At 39.4% G+C, this 21,751-nt stretch overlaps 1 protein-coding gene across 5 annotated transcripts in view; it reads left to right on the top strand.

The window, feature by feature from the left end:
- ERC2 (ELKS/RAB6-interacting/CAST family member 2) overlaps positions 1–21,751 on the top strand; it is a 1,638,183-nt gene that overhangs the window by 141,605 nt on the left and 1,474,827 nt on the right. For all 5 annotated transcript variants that reach the window (XR_003856601.1, XR_003856602.1, XR_003856603.1 and 2 more), the window contains one exon: positions 20,547–20,963. Coding sequence is in view for 1 of the 5 variants with exons in the window: in XM_029600911.1 (XP_029456771.1) it covers positions 20,547–20,963 (417 nt within the window). In the remaining 4 variants the exon portion in view is untranslated. The remainder of the gene's footprint in view (positions 1–20,546; positions 20,964–21,751) is intronic.

The following is a 21,751-nucleotide window of genomic DNA, read 5'->3' as shown; positions in this document are numbered from 1 at the left end:
TCTATAACTTAAGGTAAATGAAGTTATAGAAAACTTAAACCACCATGAGAACATAAGAAAATGCCATACTGGGTCAGACCAAGGGTCCATCAAGCCCAGCATCCTGTTTCCAACAGTGGCCAATCTAGGCCATAAGAACCTGGCAAGTACCCAAAAACTAAGTCTATTCCATGTTACCATTGCTAATGGCAGTGGCTATTCTCTAAGTGAACTTAATAGCAGGTAATGGACTTCTCCTCCAAGAACTTATCCAATCCTTTTTTAAACACAGCTATACTAACTGCACTAACCACATCCTCTGGCAACAAATTCCAGAGTTTAATTGTGCGTTGAGTAAAAAAGAACTTTCTCCGATTAGTTTTAAATGTGCCCCATGCTAACTTCATGGAGTGCCCCCTAGTCTTTCTACTATCCGAAAGAGTAAATAACAGATTCACATCCACCCGTTCTAGACCTCTCATGATTTTAAACACCTTTATCATATCCCTCCTCAGTCGTCTCTTCTCCAAGCTGAAAAGTCTTAATCTCTTTAGTCTTTCCTCATAGGGGAGTTGCTCCATTCCCCTTATCATTTTGGTAGCCCTTCTCTGTACCTTCTCCATCGCAATTATATCTTTTTTGAGATGCGGCGACCAGAATTGTACACAGTATTCAAGGTGTGGTCTCACCATGGAGCGATACAGAGGCATTATGACATTTTCCGTTTTATTCACCATTCCCTTTCTAATAATTCCCAACATTCTGTTTGCTTTTTTGACTGCCGCAGCACACTGTACCGATGATTTCAATGTGTTATCCACTATGACACCTAGATCTCCTTCTTGGGTTGTAGCACCTAATATGGAACCCAACATTGTGTAATTATAGCATGGGTTATTTTTCCCTATATGCATCACCTTGCACTTATCCACATTAAATTTTATCTGCCATTTGGATGCCCAATTTTCCAGTCTCCCAAGGTCTTCCTGCAATTTATCACAATCTGCTTGTGATTTAACTACTCTGAACAATTTTGTGTCATCTGCAAATTTGATTATCTCACTCGTCGTATTTCTTTCCAGATCATTTATAAATATATTGAAAAGTAAGCTCCTCCTGCCTTTATCTATTTTATCCAGCCTGTCAACCCTGTTCTAATCACTGCCCTCTATATCTGTCCCAAGCATAATTCTTTTCCAGTACTGACCAGCCCCACTGGTAGGCCATTCCAGTCATTGTTATGTTTCTCTTTGATTCTTACCAGTGTCATATGTTAATTGAACATCCAGACCCTCTTTTATGACTTACCACAAAGATTTATTATAAACAAAACACATACCAAAATTAATGAGGGTGTTTGTCTAAACATCTAGCTGAACCATGCTTAATGATGATAGTGTTGTAGCCATGGCTGTTGCATCAGGCTGGGATAACCTGCATGAAACCGTATTTCCATTCTCTGTGCATGGGCTTGTATTCTTTCCTCTTTAGTCCTCTAGTCTAAAATATGGCTGATTCCCCTTCCTTCATATTTTTTGTGTTTCCTACCATCTGCCCTTTTCATTATGCTCCTTTGTCTGCCCCAAACATGTTTCAATTCTGTCATGGTTTTTATTACTCCTACCTCTTTTGGTAGGCTCTTTCAGACATCTACTACCCTTTCGGTAAAATAGTAATTTTTTAGCATACGGACAGGTGGAGGATCCAAAACCAGTGAGTTATGTACCTCTACCAGCAGATGGAGATGGAGCAAAGCTGACATCATGGTATATTTACCCCTGCACTGACATCAGCCCACCAGTATTCTCCGTCTCCAGCAGATGGAGGACATGCATCTCCCTACTGGGGATTACTTTAAGTTTTAGAAGGAGAAAAGGAGAAGGAAATTAATTTGCCTCGTTTCAGTGGAGGACCTGGCTCCATTTTGTGTTATGGCATGGACCTTGAGAGGGCGTGGTTATGCAGGAAAAGATACTCTCTCATAGTCTTTTCAACCATGTTGAAGGAACAAAAACCATCTATCTCGTTGGCTTACATTTGTATTTTGTGCTTATTTGAGAACTTCTGTCATTCTCTTAAGGTCTCCCCATGGAAGGCAAAAATTGAATGCATTCTACATTTTATTCAGCAAGAGCTGGACAAAGGACTAGCCCTTAGCATCTGTCTGTACTTTCAGGGAGCTATCTCGTGTTACAGAGGGCCAATCAAGGGCATGCAGGTAATGATGCATCCAGACATGATCCATTTCCTCAGAGGGGCAAAGCAAGTTAGGCCCCTTTTTTGTCCACTGGTCTCTTAGTGAGACCTCAGTCTGGTTCTAAGGGTCATGACAGGCACCCCTTTGAGCCATTAAGATATGCATCCAAGAAGGACCTTTCTCTAAAGATAGCTCTTCTGGTAGCTGTTTGTTCAGCCAGATGAATTTCGGAAATACAATCCTTGTCCTGCAGAGACCTTTATCTGACCTTTACTGAGGACTCGATCATATTCTGACAGTCCCTTCTTTTCTGCGTAAATTAACGCCGCACACGATAGTCCCAGACAGCCTGTTTCAGGCTCCAGAGAGAGAGAGAGAGAGAGAGAAGTGGTTTGGGCAACGTTCTCTCTACCTAGCTTGATGGACACTCTACCTGGGCAACAACATGCTAGGTGGAGAGAATGTTGCCCAAATCTCCTCTTGGAGTGAGCGTCCTCACTCCGACGGCCAGCAAATCTGCACTAGAGACCACTGTTCTGTCCGTAGGTCTCATGTGGAATGCGAAAGTGGCCCCCAACCCCCGACGCTCATACCTAATCCCCACCCCGAGTTAGTAGGTGGCCCTCCCATAGGGATTCAAATACCTGTCTAGGGCATAGGCACTATAGTAAGTCTCTCTCTCTCTCTCACTCACTCACTCACTCACTCACTCACTCACTCACTCACTCCCTCCCTCCCTCCCTCTCCGGAACTATTGTGGATGGCGATAATCCTTTTCTGGCCCGTAGCGCAGTCCATAACGCAAATTTGAGGTTGTAGTTATTAGCATTCGCAAATCGCGTTAACAGCTGTTAACGCGATTTGCGAATTTATCGCACGCGGTAAAGTGCTTGGAAAATGAGGCCCTTAGTGGTGAGACTAGTGAAAAAAAATGTGATTGCTGCTGTTTCTGTGCAACTGATTCATAGTTCAGTGCCTTTTATACGTTCATCCCCATGTTTTTATTAAGTAGAAGGTCTTGCAGATTTTTTAGGAAGCAGAATTTTGATGTGGGTACTTTGTGGCTTCTGCTAGTAATGATGGTGATAATACATGCAAACAGTTTTCCCATTAGCCTATGTGGGGGGTGGGCCTCTGACTTCCTTCATTTTGCTTGCTGCTGCTCCATTTGTTGTTTGTGGTTAGAACCATGTGGGGCCAGTAGGTCCCATAAGACTATAGGGCTTTGTGTGATTTAAACAGTGAGACAATAGGAACAGCAACAGGTGTATAGAAGGGAGTTGTCGGTCCTCAAGGCAGGGGAAACATGGCTTACAGACACTTTGGGTTTCTGATAGTCTATGCTTGTGGGAAAACTGTTTTGTTTTTGGAAAACTGTTTTGTTTTCTTACATTTTTGTATCTGAATTGCAGCTCTCAAATTGGTGAATCATTAAAAAAAAAAAGGGGGGGGGGGGAATTGGAAGAGTTCCCTCCTAGAGAATTCTGATCTTACATTGCCTCGCCCAACTTTAAAATAAAAATACATAGAAAACATAGTGGAGGTCAGTGAACAGAACACTGGGCTTTATGCTTGTTTTTTTTTATTTTTTAAGTCTTTTCCCAGTTTTAATAATTTAAGCAATGAAATGGAAACTTGCTTTAAAGATCTGTTCTCCATTTTTGTACATTTTGTTCATCTGACATTATGATAATGGGAACATGGCTTCAGATTTCCTGCTTGTAGTTCTTGACGTGATACTGGAAGCAGTGTTCTCATTGTAGCAGCACTATTGGAATCCATTACTATCACCATGTTAAAAAAAAAAAATATATAAAAGAGGACAATGTATTTCTAAAATGAATGTTTCCAAAACCACAGTTTCCTGTGGCTAATGATTTCAGGGGAGTCCCCCTTTAATGCAGCAGCATTGACTGTGGTTTTCAATGCATTGACTTGCCTGTATTTTGTTGACTCTTGCTTCTTCTGTGTCGGGCTCCCTGTTTCTGTACTGATAATATTTTATTTCTTGTATTTTTCATTCTACTTATTAAACAAATAATTTAAAAATGTGCAGAATTTTCTGTGCTTGACTCGCTGTCATTTCTTATGAGAAATTTTCATGGTAAAAATACGTGAAGAAAAAACATTTGTAGTTATCTATGCACCTGTCAAATTCCAGCTTTTCAAAATTGCAAAATAAAAGGGGGGTGGGGGGTGAAGGTGGTCACATATGTCATTTAATTAGTCTTCTCATGCTTAAATCCCACTGAATGTTTGCTTTAGCTTGATTTCTACAGCAAAACCCCATTTTGTTTAAATTGCCATATTGTATATCACAGATCATCATTATCATTTCTTATGAGTTAGGCAACAGTCCCTCTTCAGGCTTCATTATAAATTATTGCCGGTTCATCTTTGCCTAGGTTTGCCTCGATCTCTTTTTCCTGTAAATCGATATTGAAGCGCTTAACATAGATTTGCCTGATCTATGGGATTCTCCAAATAAAGGGTGCAAAAATGCCACAGTTATGCAATTTTGAAATAGCACAAGCCCATATGATGTGCAAAAAGTCAATTGAACTCACACCAGGTCTTTGTTTGTTCCCCAAATGTGAAATTTTATTATTGATGAGCAATCCACAATATTGACAGCACAATAGAAATATTTTTAATTATAAACTGGCTTTAAGCTAAATAAGGATAACCTACAACCAATAGTAATAGTTGTTAATTTTAGTGTATTACGGCCATAGCCAAATTTAATACAAGTGACTTCTGTACACAGAGATAGAGCTGGCGACTGCCCGGAGGCAGTAGTAACTTTTTGGATAAAGGTGGGGGGTGGGGTCTAGATAGGGCTGGGGGGGGGGGGGTGGTTTAGGTAGGGGAAAAGAGGGGAAGGTGCGGGGGGAAGGGGGGGGTAGAAGGAAAGTTCCCTCCGAGGCCACTCCGATTTTGGAGCGGCCTCGGAGGGAACAGGCAGCACGTGCAAGTTGCACAAATGTGCACCCCTTTGCGCGCGCCGACCCCGGATTTTATAAGATACGCACGGCTACGCGCGTATCTTACAAAATCCAGCGTACTTTTGTTTGTGCCTGATGCGCGAACAAAAGTACGTGCGTGCGCTGTCTTTTAAAATGTACCCCAATATGTGCAGGTTATAAAATATGAGTAGATAGGCACACAAATATGCTCGCATGTGTAAAAACTGCGAGCTGCGAAAATTTGGACTTACCCGGCTAAGTGCTAAGCCTGGAAGATACTACTTGTCCATCTAAGTAGTGCTTTTCGGCTTATATGGCTATGTAAGATAGCCAGATAATTCTAAAAAACTGCTGCTTAGCCGGATAAGTCAGCTGGATAAGTGTAAAAAACGCTACATATCGGACTAAATCAGATAGCTGACAAGTAACCCTTTTAGACTTATCTATCTGTCATAGCTGGAAAAGTAGCATTTTAAGACTTATGTGGCTAAGTAATGCTTTTTTTAGACTTATACGGCTATCTTCCATATCTGAATAAGTCTGAAAAGAGCTATTTAAATGGATAAGTAGTGCTTTTCAGACTTATATAGTAACGATGGCAGAAAAAGACAGTCCATCCAGTCTGCTCAGTAAGTTTCTTATGTTAGTAACTGCCGTTCTTTGCAGGATTCACCCATGTTTGTTAAGGGTAGTAACTGCTGCTCCATGCAGGTTACCTCCAAGTCTTATGTTAAGGGTAGAATATTAACAATCGAAACCAAGCAATTGTCAAACCCATAACAAAATTACTGCTAGCAACATTTTTACAGGGTTAGCAGCTTTCTTGATATTTCATACAGTGCTGTGGCTTCAATGTGTTTTGCTTTTGGACTTGGCCGTAGAAGCAGTCCTGTGCTTTTTCCATAATGTTTACATACTGTAAAAGTCAGGGCCCAGCGTTGGCTATTGTCTGAATCCAATTCCCCTTTTCTCCCTGCCATTGAAGTGGAGAGCGATGCTACAGTTGCTTCAAAATCATAAGCTATTTATTTATTTATTTATTTAAGTCTTTTCTATACCGTCGTTAAGTAGCTTCCGTCACAACGGTTTACAATAGGCACATAAAATAAGGATGCTGAAACATTCATTTACACAAGTGCCATAACGGTTCGGTACATAGTTTTTTTTTTTGTTTGTTTTTTTTTTAAAGCAATATAATTGGTTTGTGATACAATACTGTCTGGAGTTTTTCTTTCGGAATTGAAAGCAATGCTAACTTTATAAGTGTCACTTTATCTTATAGTGATGGACGATAAGACAAAGTAATATAAAAATAAAATACAGCTACACATATATTGATTGTGATGGTGTGTGTTTGATTTTCATTTTCATTTGTTCCTGCCTCACACTTTGCCGACTTCACTACTCCACCTACTCTCTTTGATAAGCTTACTTAAATAGGTTTTTAAGCTTTTTCTAAAGGTTTTGCTGTCACTTTGTAGCCTTAACTCCAATGGCATGGTAGAGCTCTCTCTCTTACTTGAGTGAGTCTTGCTGTTTTTATTGATGGAATTGTAACGAGTGCTTTGTTAGCTGATCTTAGGTTTCTGTTTTCTGTTTGGTACGTGAACGCGGAGGGCTGTGTTAAGCCAATCTGCTTTTTCGTTATGTATTAATTTATGTATGGTGCAAAGTGTTTTGTATTGAATTCTTTGCTCAACCGGTAACCAGTGTAAGTCGGCTAGGGTTTCGGTGATGTGGTCTTTTATACTTTTTCCAGTCAAAATTCTTGCAGCGGAGTTTTGTAGAATTTGTAGTGGTCTGAGTGATGTGTATGGTAGACCTAGTACTAAGGCAGGGGTGGGCAATTCCAGTCCTCGAGGGCCACAAACCTGTCGAGGTTTTAGGATATCCTAATGAATATGCATGACATAGATTTGCATACAACTGAGGCAGAGTGCATGCAAATCTCTCTCATGCATATTCATTAGGGATATCCTGAAAACCAGACTGGTTTGTGGCCCTCGAGGACCGGAACTGCCCACCCCTGTAGTAAGGCATTACAGTAGTCTGTGCTTACAAAAATCAATGCTTGTAGCACTGAACGAAAGTTGGTAGTCGTTAGCAGTGGTTTGAGTCTTCTGAGAACCATGATATATGTTGTTTTAAGCTTAATTCTGAGTCTATTATAACTCCTAGGTTCCGAACTTTCTCTGCTAGTTCTATTGTTTGGTTGTTTTTGAGTGTGATTGTGTTTTGAATGATATATTTATTTATTTATTTATTTTTAACTTTTATATACTGACATTCCTGTATAAAATACAAATCATACCGGTTTACAATAAAACATAACTTCGCCTGTGAGCGTTACATAGAACAATCAACAAATTATACTAAAAAGCATACATTACCTTTGTCAGAGATGTAAAACAATTATAAAGAAGAAATTGTTAACAAGGGATGATCTCAGTCTTTTTGCGTTCTAAGTGTAGGAATTTCATTTTTTCAATATTGATTACTAGCTCCATTTGGTTTAGTAATTGTTTTATGATATCAAGATACATATTAGCTAAGGGGCGGATTTTAAAACCCCCGCGCGCCTATTTTGCATAGGCCGCCGGCGCGCGCAGAGCCCCGTGACGCGCGGAAGTCCCGGGGCTTCCTGAAAGGGGCATGTCGGGAGGGCGTCGCCAAATGATGCGGCGTTTGGGGGGCGTGACGCGGCGTTTGGGGGCGGGCCCTGGGGCGTGGTGCCGGCCCGGGGGCGTTCTGGGGGCGTGGCCGCACCCTCCGGAACAGCCCCTGGGTCGGGTCTTGGCGCACCAGCAGCCCGCTGGCGCGTGCGGATTTACGTCTGCCTCCGGTAGGCGTAAATCCATGGATAAAGGTGGGGGGGGGGTTTAGATAGGGCCAGGGGGGTGGGTTAGGGAGGGGAAGGTGAGGGGAGGGCGAAAGAAAGTTCCCTCCGAGGCCGCTCCGATTTTGGAGCGGCCTCGGAGGGAACGGAGGCAGGCTGCGCGGCTCGGCGCGCGCAGGCTGCCCAAATTGGCAGCCTTGCGAGTGCCGATCCTGGATTTTATAAGATACGCGCGGCTACGCACGTATCTTATAAAATCCAGTGTACTTTTGTTTGCGCCTAGTGCACGTTATTTTTTAAAATCTACCCTTAAGTTTAATGTTTTTCACTAGTTTCATCTATGGGTAGTATTAGCTGAATATCGTCAGCGTATATATAGTGTGTTATGCCTAGACCGGCTAGTAGGTGGCACAATGGTAATAGGTATATGTTAAAGAGAGTAGCAGATAGAGCTATCCCTGTGGAACCCCTGTTTGTAGGTGTATTTTCTCTGACATTACGTCTTTGATTTGAACTTGGAAATATCTGTTGCTTAGATATGATCTAAACCATTTGATAGTTATATTACTTAAACCTATTTCCTTTAGTCTATTTAAAAGTATGTCATGATTTACAGTATCAAATGCTGCTGACAGGTCCAGCATCACTAAAATAAAATGTTTGCCGTTGTCAAAACCTCTCATGATGTTGTCTGTTAGTGCTAGCAGAAGTGTTTCTGTGCTATAGTGTTTTCTAAAGCCATGTTGTGTGATGGATACAAGATGTTATTATTATCTAAGTGTTCCGCTAGTTGCTTTTGTATAGTTTTTTCAATTAGTTTTGCGATTAGGGGTAGGTTTGATACTGGTCTGTAATTGCTCAGGTTAAGCGGGTCACTGTTTTTCTTCTTTAGAATTGGTTTTACAATTGCCCCTTTTAGACTATCTGGCATGATTCCTTCCTCTAATGATAAGTTCACTATCTTTGCTAATGTTGGTGATACTGTGTTGACTACTTTTTTTATTTGAGTGGTTGGTATTGTGTCGAATGCATGAGGGGCCGGGTTTAGTTTTTTTTCAGAAATCATCTCGAATGTCGTCCATTGTTCAACATCTCTTTTTTTCATTTTGATTTCTTGTTTCGTTGTATCTGGAATTTTTGTTTTTAGGTTTTCTATTTTGTCGTTGAAAAAGGTGGCTATTTCATTGCATCTATTTACTGGTAGGTTTTGCGGAGGGTTGGATTTGTCATTAGTGAGATCTCTTACTATGGAAAATAGTGTTCTTGGGTTGTTAGCGTATTTCTCTATTTTAGTGTCATAGAACTGTTTCTTTGCATTGAGAATTATTTGTTTATAGTAGGCTAGGTGCTTTTTGTACTTGGTTAAGTTTTCTGTTTTATTTTTTTTCCATTCTTTTTCTTTTTTTCTTAGGTTCCTTTTGACTTCTTTTATCTTCTCATTGTGCCAGGAGTTTGTTTGTTTAGGTTCTTTGACGTTAATATATTTTATTGGGTTTATCTCATCAGCTAGGTTACTGGTTGTTTGCATCCAGGTTCTAGTTGCGGAGCAGCAGTTGGAGTAGTCTAATTTGGTTAGTTTTTTCTTCTAAATTGTCTTTCAGCATTTCTAAATTATAAGGTGGTCGATATTTAAATTTAATGGGTTTACTTTTTTCTAGTGTTGTTACAGGTTCAATATATTTAATGGTGGATTGTATGAGGAAGTGATCTGACCAAGGGATGGGTGTGTATTCGGATTTTAAGTGTTCTAAGTGACTGTGGTTGATGAATGATATGTCAAGAGAGTGTCCTGCTCTGTGAGTGGGTTTTTCAGTAGTTAGAATGAATCCTAGTGCAGTCATAACATCCAGTAGTGTTTGGCAGGTGTTGGATAAGGGGTTTGTGTCTATGTGAAGATTGAAGTCGCCTAGTACGATGGTGGGTTTTGATGTATTTAAATGTGTAGTTAGAAATTCAATTAGTGGAGAGATATTTAGTTCAAGTAGGCTTGGTGGGCAGTATATTAGGCAAATTTGTAGGTTAATAGAGTCAAAAAGGGCGATTTCATGGTTTTTTGGCGGAGTTGTCGTTATTAGTTTACATTTGAGTTTTTTTTCAATTATTAACATTAGTCCTCCCCCCTCTTTTATTTATTCTGGGGATTGAAAAAATATCATAGTTCTTGTGACCTATTTGATTCTTTAATACTGTGTCTGAGTGTTTTAACCAAGATTCGGTGATTGCTATAAAATTTGGCTTGGTGTCATAGAGTAAATCTGTGATGATTGGGAATTTTTTTGTGATGGATTGCGCATTCACTAAAAGGAAGGTTAGCATTATTAAATTGTTTGCTAAAGGATTAGTTGGGATTTTGGCTCTTTTTCTTGTATGAGATTGCTTGTTTTTGTATGTTTTTTTATGTTAGTTGTGTGTTTATTTCTATATGTCTTTGCATAGTGATGTCCATATTTACCGTTGTTTAGGCAGGTTGTGATCTTTTGTAATTCCCAGTTCAGTTCTTTCACTGTCTGTATCCATGGTTGTTCAGTCTGGTTTTGTTTTCTGTTTTCCGTTTGTCTTTTATGGCTTTCTCAGTGGCGTACAAAGGGGCGTACAAAGGGGCATGCCCCTTTGTTGCGCTCCTTCGGCGTGTGACGCTGGCGCGTGGCGCCTCCGGTCTCGGTGTGGTCTTTTATCCTCCCCCCTTGGCGCGCTTTTGTCGTCAATAATGTCAGCAGCGTTGGCCGAGGGGGGAGGGGCCGTCAGGTCTTGCTTCCGGGACCGACGGCAGGAGCAATCAGCGTCTGTAGAGGGAAAAAAGAGAAGAGACAGCGAGGTGAGGTAAAGCAGAGAAAACAACACAAGAAAACAACCAAAGAAAAGGAGAGAGAGATTAGGCAGAGGGAAGGAACAGTAAAGTCGGCTCCGTGGGGTTTAGGGTCTCCAGGTGTTTAGAGGAGGCAGCGGCAGGCAGTAGCAGGCGCGTCCTGCTTCCAGTCTCGGCGCGGTCTTTTATCCTTCCCCCTTGGCGCGCTTTTGTTGTCAATGATGTCAGCAGCGTTGGCCGAGGGGGGAGGGGCCGTCGGGTCTTGCTTCCAGGACCGACGGCAGGAGCAATCAGCGTCTGTGGAGGGAAATAAATGGTTAATGGTAGTAATCACCATACCTTTGTTAAGGGTAGTAGCTGCCACTGTATGCTTGTTACTCCATACACCCTTTTCTTAATTTCCAACTCCAGCCTTTAGGGATCCACAATGTTTATCCCATGCCTTTTTGAATCCGTTTACTGTTTTCATCTTCATCATCTCTTCCGGAAGGGCTTTCCAGACATCTACCAACCTCTCCGTGAAGAAACATTTCCTGACGTTGGTTCTGAGTCATCCCCCTTGAAATTTCATATTGTGACACCTAGATTTACTGTTAACCTTTCAACGGAAAAGGTTTGAGGAACATGCATCATTAAAAGCTTTCAGGTCTGTATCATATCGCCCCTGTACCTCCTTTCCTCCAGGGTATGCATATTCAGATCCTTCAGCCTTTCCTCACAGACCCCTCACCAATTTGGTTGCCCTTCTTTGGACTGCCTCCCTCCTGTCTTGTGTTGTTTTTTTTTTTTTCTTTTTTTGAGATTTAGTCTCCAGAACTGAACCCAGTACTCTGGGTGAGGGTCTCACCAAGGACCTGTACAAGGGTATTATCACCTCCTTTTTCTTACTGGTTATTCCTCTCTCTATGCAGCCCTGCATTCTTCTGGCTTTAGCTATTGCTTTGTCACATTGCTTCGCTGCCTTCAGATTGCCAGATACTATCACCCCAAGGTCCCTCTCGCAGTCCGTGCACCCTCCCTTGTGAGTTCATTGCCATTTGTTTAAGCAGAACCCCTTGAAGGGCATTCACTATCTCTCTACTTCTTGTAGATTCTGCAGAAGGGATACTACAATTTACATCTCCCATGAGTAACACATCTCCTTTCTTTTCACCTTTTGAATGTTTTTAATCAGTTCTCTGTCCAGCTTTTCTGTCTGAATTGGAGACCTGTAGACCACACTGATATAAATGGAAGCACCATTTTCGTTGTCTAGGACTGCCCATAATGCTTCTTTCCTACCCAATGTCCCTTGCATTTTTGTTGCTTGGATATTGTTTTTGACATAAAGAGCTGCTACTCCTTTTCTGTCCTCTCTGTCCTTCCTTAAGTTAGAGCTTGGAATGACCATATCCTAATCATGAGATTCAGTGAACCATGTCTCTGTAACAGCATTGATGTCCACGTCTACCTCCACCATTAGGGCCAGCAGGTCTGGGATTTTATTGCCTAGACCAGTGGTTCTCAACCTTTTTTCGGCTGTGACACACTGAACATGTGACCGTCTCAGGGCTAAATGTAAACATGCACTCTGCATCCACAGGAACCCCCTCGACCCCCAGCAGTGAGCAGAACTAGGGCATTACCCTGCACAGCTCACCATACAAAAAGATATTCTGGTTCTGACGACATCTCAGTAAAAGCAAAACAAACTCCCTTTTCTACCAGGCACAATAGCCTTCCTTATGAAAAGACAGTAATTTACCATTAATATATATCCTATTGAGAAAACACAACAAACAAGATTGATACAAATGCCTACATGCTAGAAAAATACATTACCTCGGTCACACACCCAGAACTGACCTTCACCAAGTACAGAAAAACAACAAATTATAAATATGGAGACAGAAACTGGAATGGAAAACAAAAAAAGCCACTCTGCATGCAGTGCAAACCTGGAGAAATTGAAAGAGAAATATAGCACCTAACATAGTTCCAGAATCTGCAATAATGCACATAAACTAACCTGCATAAAGTTACACCTGCATTATGGAACACACTCACAACCCTATCTATGAAAAGGCAACACTACAAATATTAAACCAGGCCCTAAACACTAATACACTTCCTATTAGGAAAACAGCATAAGCCAAACTGCTATAGAGTTCCACACAGAAATAATTGTAAAGCTATACTAAAAATGTTAAAAACAACTGCTGAACAGAATAACATCCAACAATTAAAAACTCATAAAAATTATTAAAACATGTTCAAATATCAAAATATTTCAAAACAGCAGATATTGCATAATACCCAAAAATTAAAATAGCAGTCAGTCAAGAAAAATAAACTTAAAAAGTCACCTTTACTTACCCTCTCCAGCAACTCTCCTACTCCTTTCCCTTCTAGACCAATAACACTCAGCAGAAGCAGCAAAGGCTGCTGAAGATCTGTCCTCACAGTCCTCTTCCTTCGTGCCTACAACCGGTCACTCACAAATACACCCCCTCCCATCACACCCCCAATTAGACCCCATGACAGTCTCGGTCTCTCACACAGAAACACATCTGACCAGTCTGTCTCTCAATTACACACACGATCTCTTATATACAAGTTCTCAATCACACACACCTACTCTCGCACCCATTCACACCAGCTGTCACCCAGGCACCCATTCACACCAACACACACCCAAGCTCTCACCAGGGCACCCACTCACACCCACACACACACAAGCTCTCACCCAGCCACCCACTCACACCCCCACATACACACAAGCTCTCACCCAGTCACCCACACACACACAAGCTCTCACCCAGGCACCCTCTCATGCCCATACACACACAAGCTCTCACCGCCAAACCTCTTCTTCCTTTGCTGCAGGGATGGGCTCCAGTTCCACCACGGCTTTACTCCAGGCCTTTTTTTTCGCTGCCACGGGGATGAGCTCCCGTGGTGGCCTTGCTTGGTCAGGGTCGGGTCTCCTCTTCGCCGCCATGGGGATGAGCTCCCATGGCGGCCTTGCTTGGTCACGGTCTGGTTTCCTCTTCATCGCCATGGGGATGAGCTCCCATGGCGCCTTGCTTGGTCGCGATTGGGTTTCCTTTTCGCCGCCACGAGGATGAGCTCCCGTGGTGGCCTTGCTTCATCAGGGTTAGACACTGCCATTCCTCCCACCCCACCCCCGGACTCTGCGATGCCCCTTCTTCCTAGCTCACTGGCCAATCAAAGGCTTCTTCCCTTCTTCCTACTCCCACTGGCAGGTAGAAGAGAGGAGACTTCCGATTGGCCTGTGTGAGGGTAGGAAGAATGAAGGAGGCTTCCCATTGGGCAGTGGGGGCAGGAAGAAAGGAGGCTTCCCATTGGCCCGTGGGGTCTGTAAAAAGGGAGAAGGGAAATACAACCGGGGCAGTGGGACACTGGGAGCCGCGACACACCCTGCCGGTGCTTGGTAACACACTGGTGTGTCGCAACACACCGGTTGAGAATCGCTGGCATAGACTACGAGCTTTCCAACTTTTCTCCCTTGGTTTGCTGCTTCTCTTAGTCATCTTTTCTGATTTTTTGATCTAATATATTTTATTTTCTCCTTCCACTTCCTGTATTGCTTGGGCTGACATGCCAGTTTCATTGACCATCTGCTACACCCCTGCCCTCTAGTTTAATTTCCTTGATAATATATGATCTGACTTTCTCGCCTAGCATCGCCTTTCCTGCCAAGGACAAATGTAGACCATTCTTACTATATAATCTTCGATTGCTCCATAAATGTTCCGGCCTCTAATGTATCCAAAACCACTTTCTTTACACTATTTTTTGTGCCAGAAATTTAAGTTATCTCTGTTGCAGAGCTTTTCTTTCAACTTCCCATGAGCAGGTAATACTTCCATTAAGGGAATGGTCTTTGCCATGTGTCTAATCTTCTTTTCTAGATTTTGGAAATTTTACTCTGTTTCAGTGATACTATTTCTTGCAAGTTCATTGATCCCCAGATGGATGACAAAATTGATATCATAGTCTTTACTTTCTTCTGTAATTGCATTGACTGTCTGGTTGTTATTTCCACTGGCTGAGGATCTTGGAAGGTATTTAACTTTTGTGGCCCCATCAGAATGGTTCCCCAAATTGGTTCCAGAGATGATTGAGTGTCCCAGGAGAAGAAGCTTCCTTGTATGACATTTTAAGAATGTTTAAGAGTTTCTGGGTAGACTGGGTGATTACATCTCTTTCAGACATCACCATTTTCTATTGCTGGAGCTTTTTTGTTATCTAATGCTGAAAATGTATTATGTAAGAGTAATAGCGGGCAGAGTAGGTGTTTCTTCATCATAGGCCTTATACTGCCAGAGCTCACTATAATCCATTTATTCCTGGGTTTCTGAATCCTGGATATCTGACTTCTCTGTGTGAGTGGGGGTAGGTATTTAGGATGCTGCATAGTTGGGGAAATTGGGTGTTGTATAGTTGCATGTCTTGTTCTGCCAGAGCCCACTGTAAAACATTTATTCTTGGCTTTCTGAATCCTCTATGGTAGTCTGGGGAGATATTTTAGATGTTGCAAGATAAGGGGAGGATCTTTGAAAACTGAACAGTTTTTCTTTCAAATGAGTCACCTGCTATTTCATTGCAGACAGCTGAAAGCAAATTTGACAACCCTTAAGTCTCCAAATGGTAGGCCTTGGGTCATTATCACCACAAATGTTACACTGAATAAGAGATTATGCTAATAGTGACTAATATACAACTTGATAGATAGGTTAAGTGAATAATATAAGACCAAAGTCCTTGGCGTAGCTATTTAAGAAAAAACACCCTAGGGGTGGGAGGGAACAAACAACTTTTATATATATCAACCTCATTTTGTTTTTAAATTAACAAACACAGTAACTTAAATACACACTTTGAAGGATTGAAAAAACACTATCAAGCTAAGACAAATATAAAAAGATTTCAAACCATGCAAAAACACAGAAATGTAGAAGAAAAGAACAATATCAGCAATAAATCAATCTGTGTTGGCTAGCAAATTAAAATTCAACTTATTTGGCCACAAGCTCAGTAAGTATGTGTGCCTCTGTACAGGCACCTACCTATAAGTAGTTCTTGATAACCCCATGGAATGCCCTGTGACTCACTGCCTGTTGCTGCTTAGCCAGACAAATCAGAATTTAGCTGGATAAGTGATGATACTTATCTGGATAAGTTCAAATTTGTCCACCTAAGTAGTGGCAGAGATGCTACTTAATTAGATAAGTGTGCGCAAATGATATACCTTCTTATTTTTACTTCAAAATTTAAAGTGATACATGAGTAGATTTTACAAGTGTTATTAAGATGCATTTGCCCTCTTCCCCCCCCCCCCCCCTCAGTTGGCTTTTACACACCTAAGTTGGGGGATTTTCTAACATGCACATGGCAATGAATTAACCAGTTTTACCAATTAGTCTACTAATTAGCCCAGTCCTTCTACAGCTCATGAAGACCCTCTTATTTCTTCAGCCTGTATTCCCCCATTTCACCCAGATTCCTTACCTTGTCATTTTTTTCATTTTAAAGATGTTAACAATCATTTACTCCAGATATTGAGGAGTAAATATATGCAAATAAAGTGCTAAATTTACATGTGTAAATTTGTTATAAAATAGCAAATTACTTGTGTATATGTTGGCCCCTCCCTGAAATATTTACTTGTGGACTCTGATTTAGCCATATATGTTGAGGCTTGTAAATAGCATATACTCATGGATATGGTGTTTTACATTCATAAATGCTATTTTTTACCCATGCAGTTTTTGAAAATTCACCTTTAAATTTGGGGATTTGGTAATTCCTAAGTACATTACATTTGCTCCCAATTCAACAACATATTAATTACAAAATTGCTGTGATCATTAATAATTTACTAAACTACCTTAGTTTACCCAGGATTAGTTCCATCTTTAAAGTTTACATATATCCTTGCAATCCTTCTTAGATATCTCATCAGCTCTCCTAGCATGTCTGCAATTATATGAGAGAGAGCATTCTCGATAGCAGGACCCATACTCTGGAATTCTCGACCCAGTGAATTATGTCATAAAAGAACCAAAACAGCTCGTCAGCTCTGAAAACTCATTTCTTCAAAATTGCATATACTTCCTTTAGTTTTGTTGATGTTTCCTTTAATTTTATGAAGTATTTAATGTCCTTTAACTATATTGTATACTTGTTTTATGTGTTTTTTACTATTTTGTATGTACATTTTTGGTAAAAATAAATTTTGATCATGTGATTCCTCTTTGCGTGACCTCCATTGGCTACCTATTTCCCTTTTGCAGCCAGTTCAAGATTGGTTGTTTGGCCTTTATATCCGTTCATTCTGGAACACCTTCAAAGCTAGCTAATCTCTTAATCCTTTATGTTCCAAGACATGCACATCTCTTATCCCAACAAGATGTTGTCATAATCTCCATTTTTAAAGAAATTGTTTGAGGGCACTCAGGAAATGTCTTTTGCTTTTCTGGACCCTGCATTATGGAATTCTTTCTCTTATGACTTGAGACAGAGTACCTTAAATTCAAAAAAGTACTGAATACTTTTCTTTTTTGCAAGCATTTCCCATATGAGATTCTTATCTTTTTCATAATTTATTCTGACTACTATGTGATGTGTATTTTATCGTGTTTTGTGTTGACTTTCATGTTTTATGTTTTAATTATTGCTTTTATGAAATGTATTTTTATTTTATTTTATATTCATTTGACTTTTTATTGTAAATTTATTTGACTTTTGTAAGAAAAGTGATCCATCAAATACAGTATTCTAACTCACCCCGATCTATGGAGGGCACAGGAAATAAATTTATTAATAAATAAATAAAGGAGGCCCATAATTTAGGGGTTATATTTTCCATGAGGCCACACATACAAATGGTAGCTAAGGCTGAGTTTTCTTGGCTAAGGCTGATTCGGCAGTTGAAACTTTTATTATAATTAATTTGTATAATTATAATTAAAACTTTTTATTATGATTAATACCTACAGTACCTAAATGTAATCCACTTTGAAGCACTGAAAAAAGTGTGAAAAGCGGAATATAAATAAAATAAAATAAAAATAAATAAATATTTATAATGGATTTTAGGACTGTTGTTCAAGCCTTAGTAATAAGTATTTTGATTATTGTAATTCACTTTATATGTAATGCACTTTATGTGGGATTGCAAAGATGGCATTAAGGGTGTTATAACTAGTTCAGAATGGGGATAGTGTGCATAATAACTGGAACCAAGCAAGTATCGTGAGCTTATAACATCAACATTAGAATAACTGCATTGGCTACTGGTGGTTGATAGAATTTGTTTTAAGATGTTAACCTTGTTGTTTAAGGCAGTGACTATAGAGGGATATCCATTGGTGAATTTGGTTCAAGCATATGTTAATATTCATTCTTTACTTTCTGCAGATTGAAAGATGTTAAGTGTACCTGATTTTAAGAAGTTTTGTTATCAAGAGACTCAGACTAGATAGAGCATTCTCAATAATAGGCCCAGGAAAAAAAAATATATATATATAATTTATGTATTTAGAATTTTTATATACCGTCATTCCACTAGATCACAACGGTGTGTAAGGGTAAACATAATGAACAACGGAAGACTTAAAAGGGAGGCATATAAACAGGAAGACACTCAAAGGATATATTATGGATTTAAGTGGAAAACGTTTGGCATGCTCTGGATATTGTTTTAAGGAAGGAAGAATAATACATTTTTTTTTTAGGTAACAACTGAAGACTGGTCTTTTTAAGCAGCTTTATGTTGAATTAATTTGTTTTATGTAGTATTGTTAAATTTTGTTTTTGATGCTTTTATTGTGAATGTTAACTAGTTCTCCATATAGATCAGCTTGTTGGATGATGCGGATTTTAAATGCAATAAATTTGACGTTTGTGCAATGTGTGGGAGCTGTTAAAGGTTTAGATTTGAGGTATAGGACAGAAGAATAAAATGGAATTACAATGACTGGGGGAGGGGGGGGGGTAAAGAATGGGGTTTGAGGTTTGCAGAGTGGGCTTGGTGGTGGTGGCGAGAGAGCTAAGGAATCCAGTTTAAGGTCCAGGGAAGGGGTAGGAGGCAGTGCAGAACTGACATTGCCTTGAGGCAATAGAAGCCAAAATCTGTCACTTTTTGAATTTTACTCCATTAGGTCAGAAAGTATAACTCTTGAAATGTATTCATAAATATTTTACCTTTGCTGACCTTTATTTCTACTCGTCTTAGTTAACTAATATGGGAACCACATTACTTTAAATATCCTGCACGGTTTTAGATTTGTATGGTTTTACTGCAAAAGCTATTTTCCAAATTTGACACTTCAATTTTTAAATTCATTTCCTTCTGTTTAACATATATATTTTTTTGCTAGCATGTAATCTTGCTTTGTGTTGATTTTGCTTCATTTTTTTTCCCATTTACCATGCTGAACAGTTCTTGGATTCCAGAAGGGCAAAGGTTTGTATGTTTGTAGTTATGTGGTAGTATAGTTTTATAGGGTAATTTTCAGAAGCATTTTCATGAGTGAAATAGGCTTTTTAAAATTTGCCTGCCTGATATGGAGTAGACTTGGGTGCATGTGTCCTGTTTACGTGTAAGTTTACCCGGAGTAAGTGGAGACATTCCTGGGGCAGAGTTGGGGAGGGATTTGCACTTACGTTTGCAAATTCAAACGTATACATGTAAAATTTTCCCCCAAACTTTCTGCACACTAAATAGGTGTAATGTGTATAGGTAGACCCCCATGGAATAATTTTCAAAGCAGATTTATGCATGTAAATCCGCTTTAAAAACAATGCAACTTATGTGTGATGTTACAAAATAACTCCCTTATTATGTATTTTTTCTGAATGTCTAGAATGGCATTTAAAAAGTTTACCATAACTTTATTTTCTGATGATTAGTTGTAGTTACCTTCAATCAAACTAATTGCATTAGTAGTCCTTTTGTGATGAGGCATTGTTGCAGAAATATAACTGCAAGTAAAATTAATTTTGCTTTGAAGTATCACGAAAGGTGGAATATAAATTGATGAGGCATTGTTGCAGAAATATGACTGCAAGTAAAATTAATTTTGCTTTGAAGTATCATGAAAGTAGAATATAAATTTAAATCAAATCTTAAAAAAAACCCAAAAAAAACTGTAGAAAAAAAATATTGCATCTTGAAGATTTATGCATATAGACCATATATTCCAATTGATGATTCATTGCAAGTTTTGCTACTATTTATCATGGGTCTGTTTTAAACCTTCTATGTAGTTGCATGCGGTATGTATACTGAGATTCTCTTCAGCAGAAGAGCATGAATTAATCAGGCTGGCCAAGACAGAACTTTCCATTTTATTGTTTCTGGTTTTATTAACTGTTAAATACTTAAAAAAAATAATTATCACCCGTCATTCCAAGGATCGAGTCAAGTTATAATATTAAAACATACATAATATTAATGAGACATATAAAAAGTAATAAATTCATAACATAAGTTACAGTAGCCTGCTTAGATTAGATTCTATAAGCTTCTAAAGTTGTAACTCAGACCAATACTTTCATCTATTAAAATGATGATTTATGTTTGATAGAATTTAAAACATCATTTTTTGTTAGCTTTATTCTGTATATTTGCAGTGATATTTTAGCAGACTTCTTCACTGAGTCTCTGATGTAAAGTAATACTACAGAACTTACCTGTGTGCGTATGGATATAACATTTAGCTCTTTTCTTTTCTTGTCTTTTTTTTGTTTTAGCATTTGCAATTGACAATCCAGGCATTACAAGATGAACTTCGAACTCAGAGAGACCTTAATCATTTGCTTCAGCAAGAAAGTGGAAACAGAGGTGCTGAGCATTTCACCATCGAGCTCACAGAAGAGAATTTTCGACGGCTTCAGGCAGAGCATGACAGGCAGGCAAAAGAGCTTTTTCTCTTGAGAAAGACTCTAGAAGAAATGGAGCTGAGAATTGAAACACAAAAGCAGACATTGAATGCCAGAGATGAGTCAATCAAAAAACTGTTAGAAATGTTGCAGAGTAAAGGCTTACCTTCCAAAGGAATGGAAGACGAAAACGAAAGGACTCGAAGGATGGTGGAAGCTGAATCTCAGGTTAATCACTTAGAAGTGCTTTTAGACCAGAAAGACAAAGAAAACCTACATCTTCGAGAGGTAAGGAGTACATTTTAACATTCAGAATCCTTACCATTAACCTACAGAGGATTCAAATTAATTTGGGTAGTGAAGCTTGTAAGTGGAAGTTTCGTTTTTTGTCAAACTGTGAAAGACATGTATCAGTTGCTTTCAGAGTTGACTTGATGGTTGAAGTAGTTCAAATGCTATCATTTTCTGATTTGTGAGGAAAAGGATTTCTGGGTTTTTCTAGGTAATGTGGCTGCCTAAACAGAATAGTTCCATCATGATAGAGAACATCTTCCTGAGATGGAAGTTATGGTTTAGAAATATCTGAACTTTGGAACACAAATAGTCTTTTGGTAGAAGGGGACACCAGAGCTTGCAATCAGTGCTCTTGTTTAAAAGCTTAATATACCAATTTGTATATTTGAAAACCAAAAGGCAGTAAGCACATTGCTTTATCAGATCACATTTATTGTTGTGATCAGATCAAATCATTGGTCTACAGAATGGCATGGCAACAGTGAACTGCTTGTTTTACATAAATGTGGTTTCTATAGATTTTATTCTGTTAAGAGGAAAAGAATTGGAATGACCTGGACCAAGGTGCATTAGAGCGGCATCTAACTTTGTGCCATGCTTCTGGCACCAGTCTCCTGTCCAGGTTGTTTCAGTCCCTGGCCTTTGAGAAACCTGATCCTCGGTAGGAAAATTTCTGTTATTGGCAATTGCAATTTTATTTAATAGACTGATTTTCTGATAGTAATCAAAATGATATATTGATCAATAATACATATATAAAATCAATATAAAAACAATAATAA

Source organism: Rhinatrema bivittatum, chromosome 4 (assembly GCF_901001135.1).
Source record: "Rhinatrema bivittatum chromosome 4, aRhiBiv1.1, whole genome shotgun sequence".
Lineage (NCBI taxonomy): Eukaryota > Metazoa > Chordata > Amphibia > Gymnophiona > Rhinatrematidae > Rhinatrema > Rhinatrema bivittatum.
The sequence above is the reverse complement of the archived record's forward strand: the minus strand, read 5'-3'. Positions and strand labels throughout refer to the sequence as shown.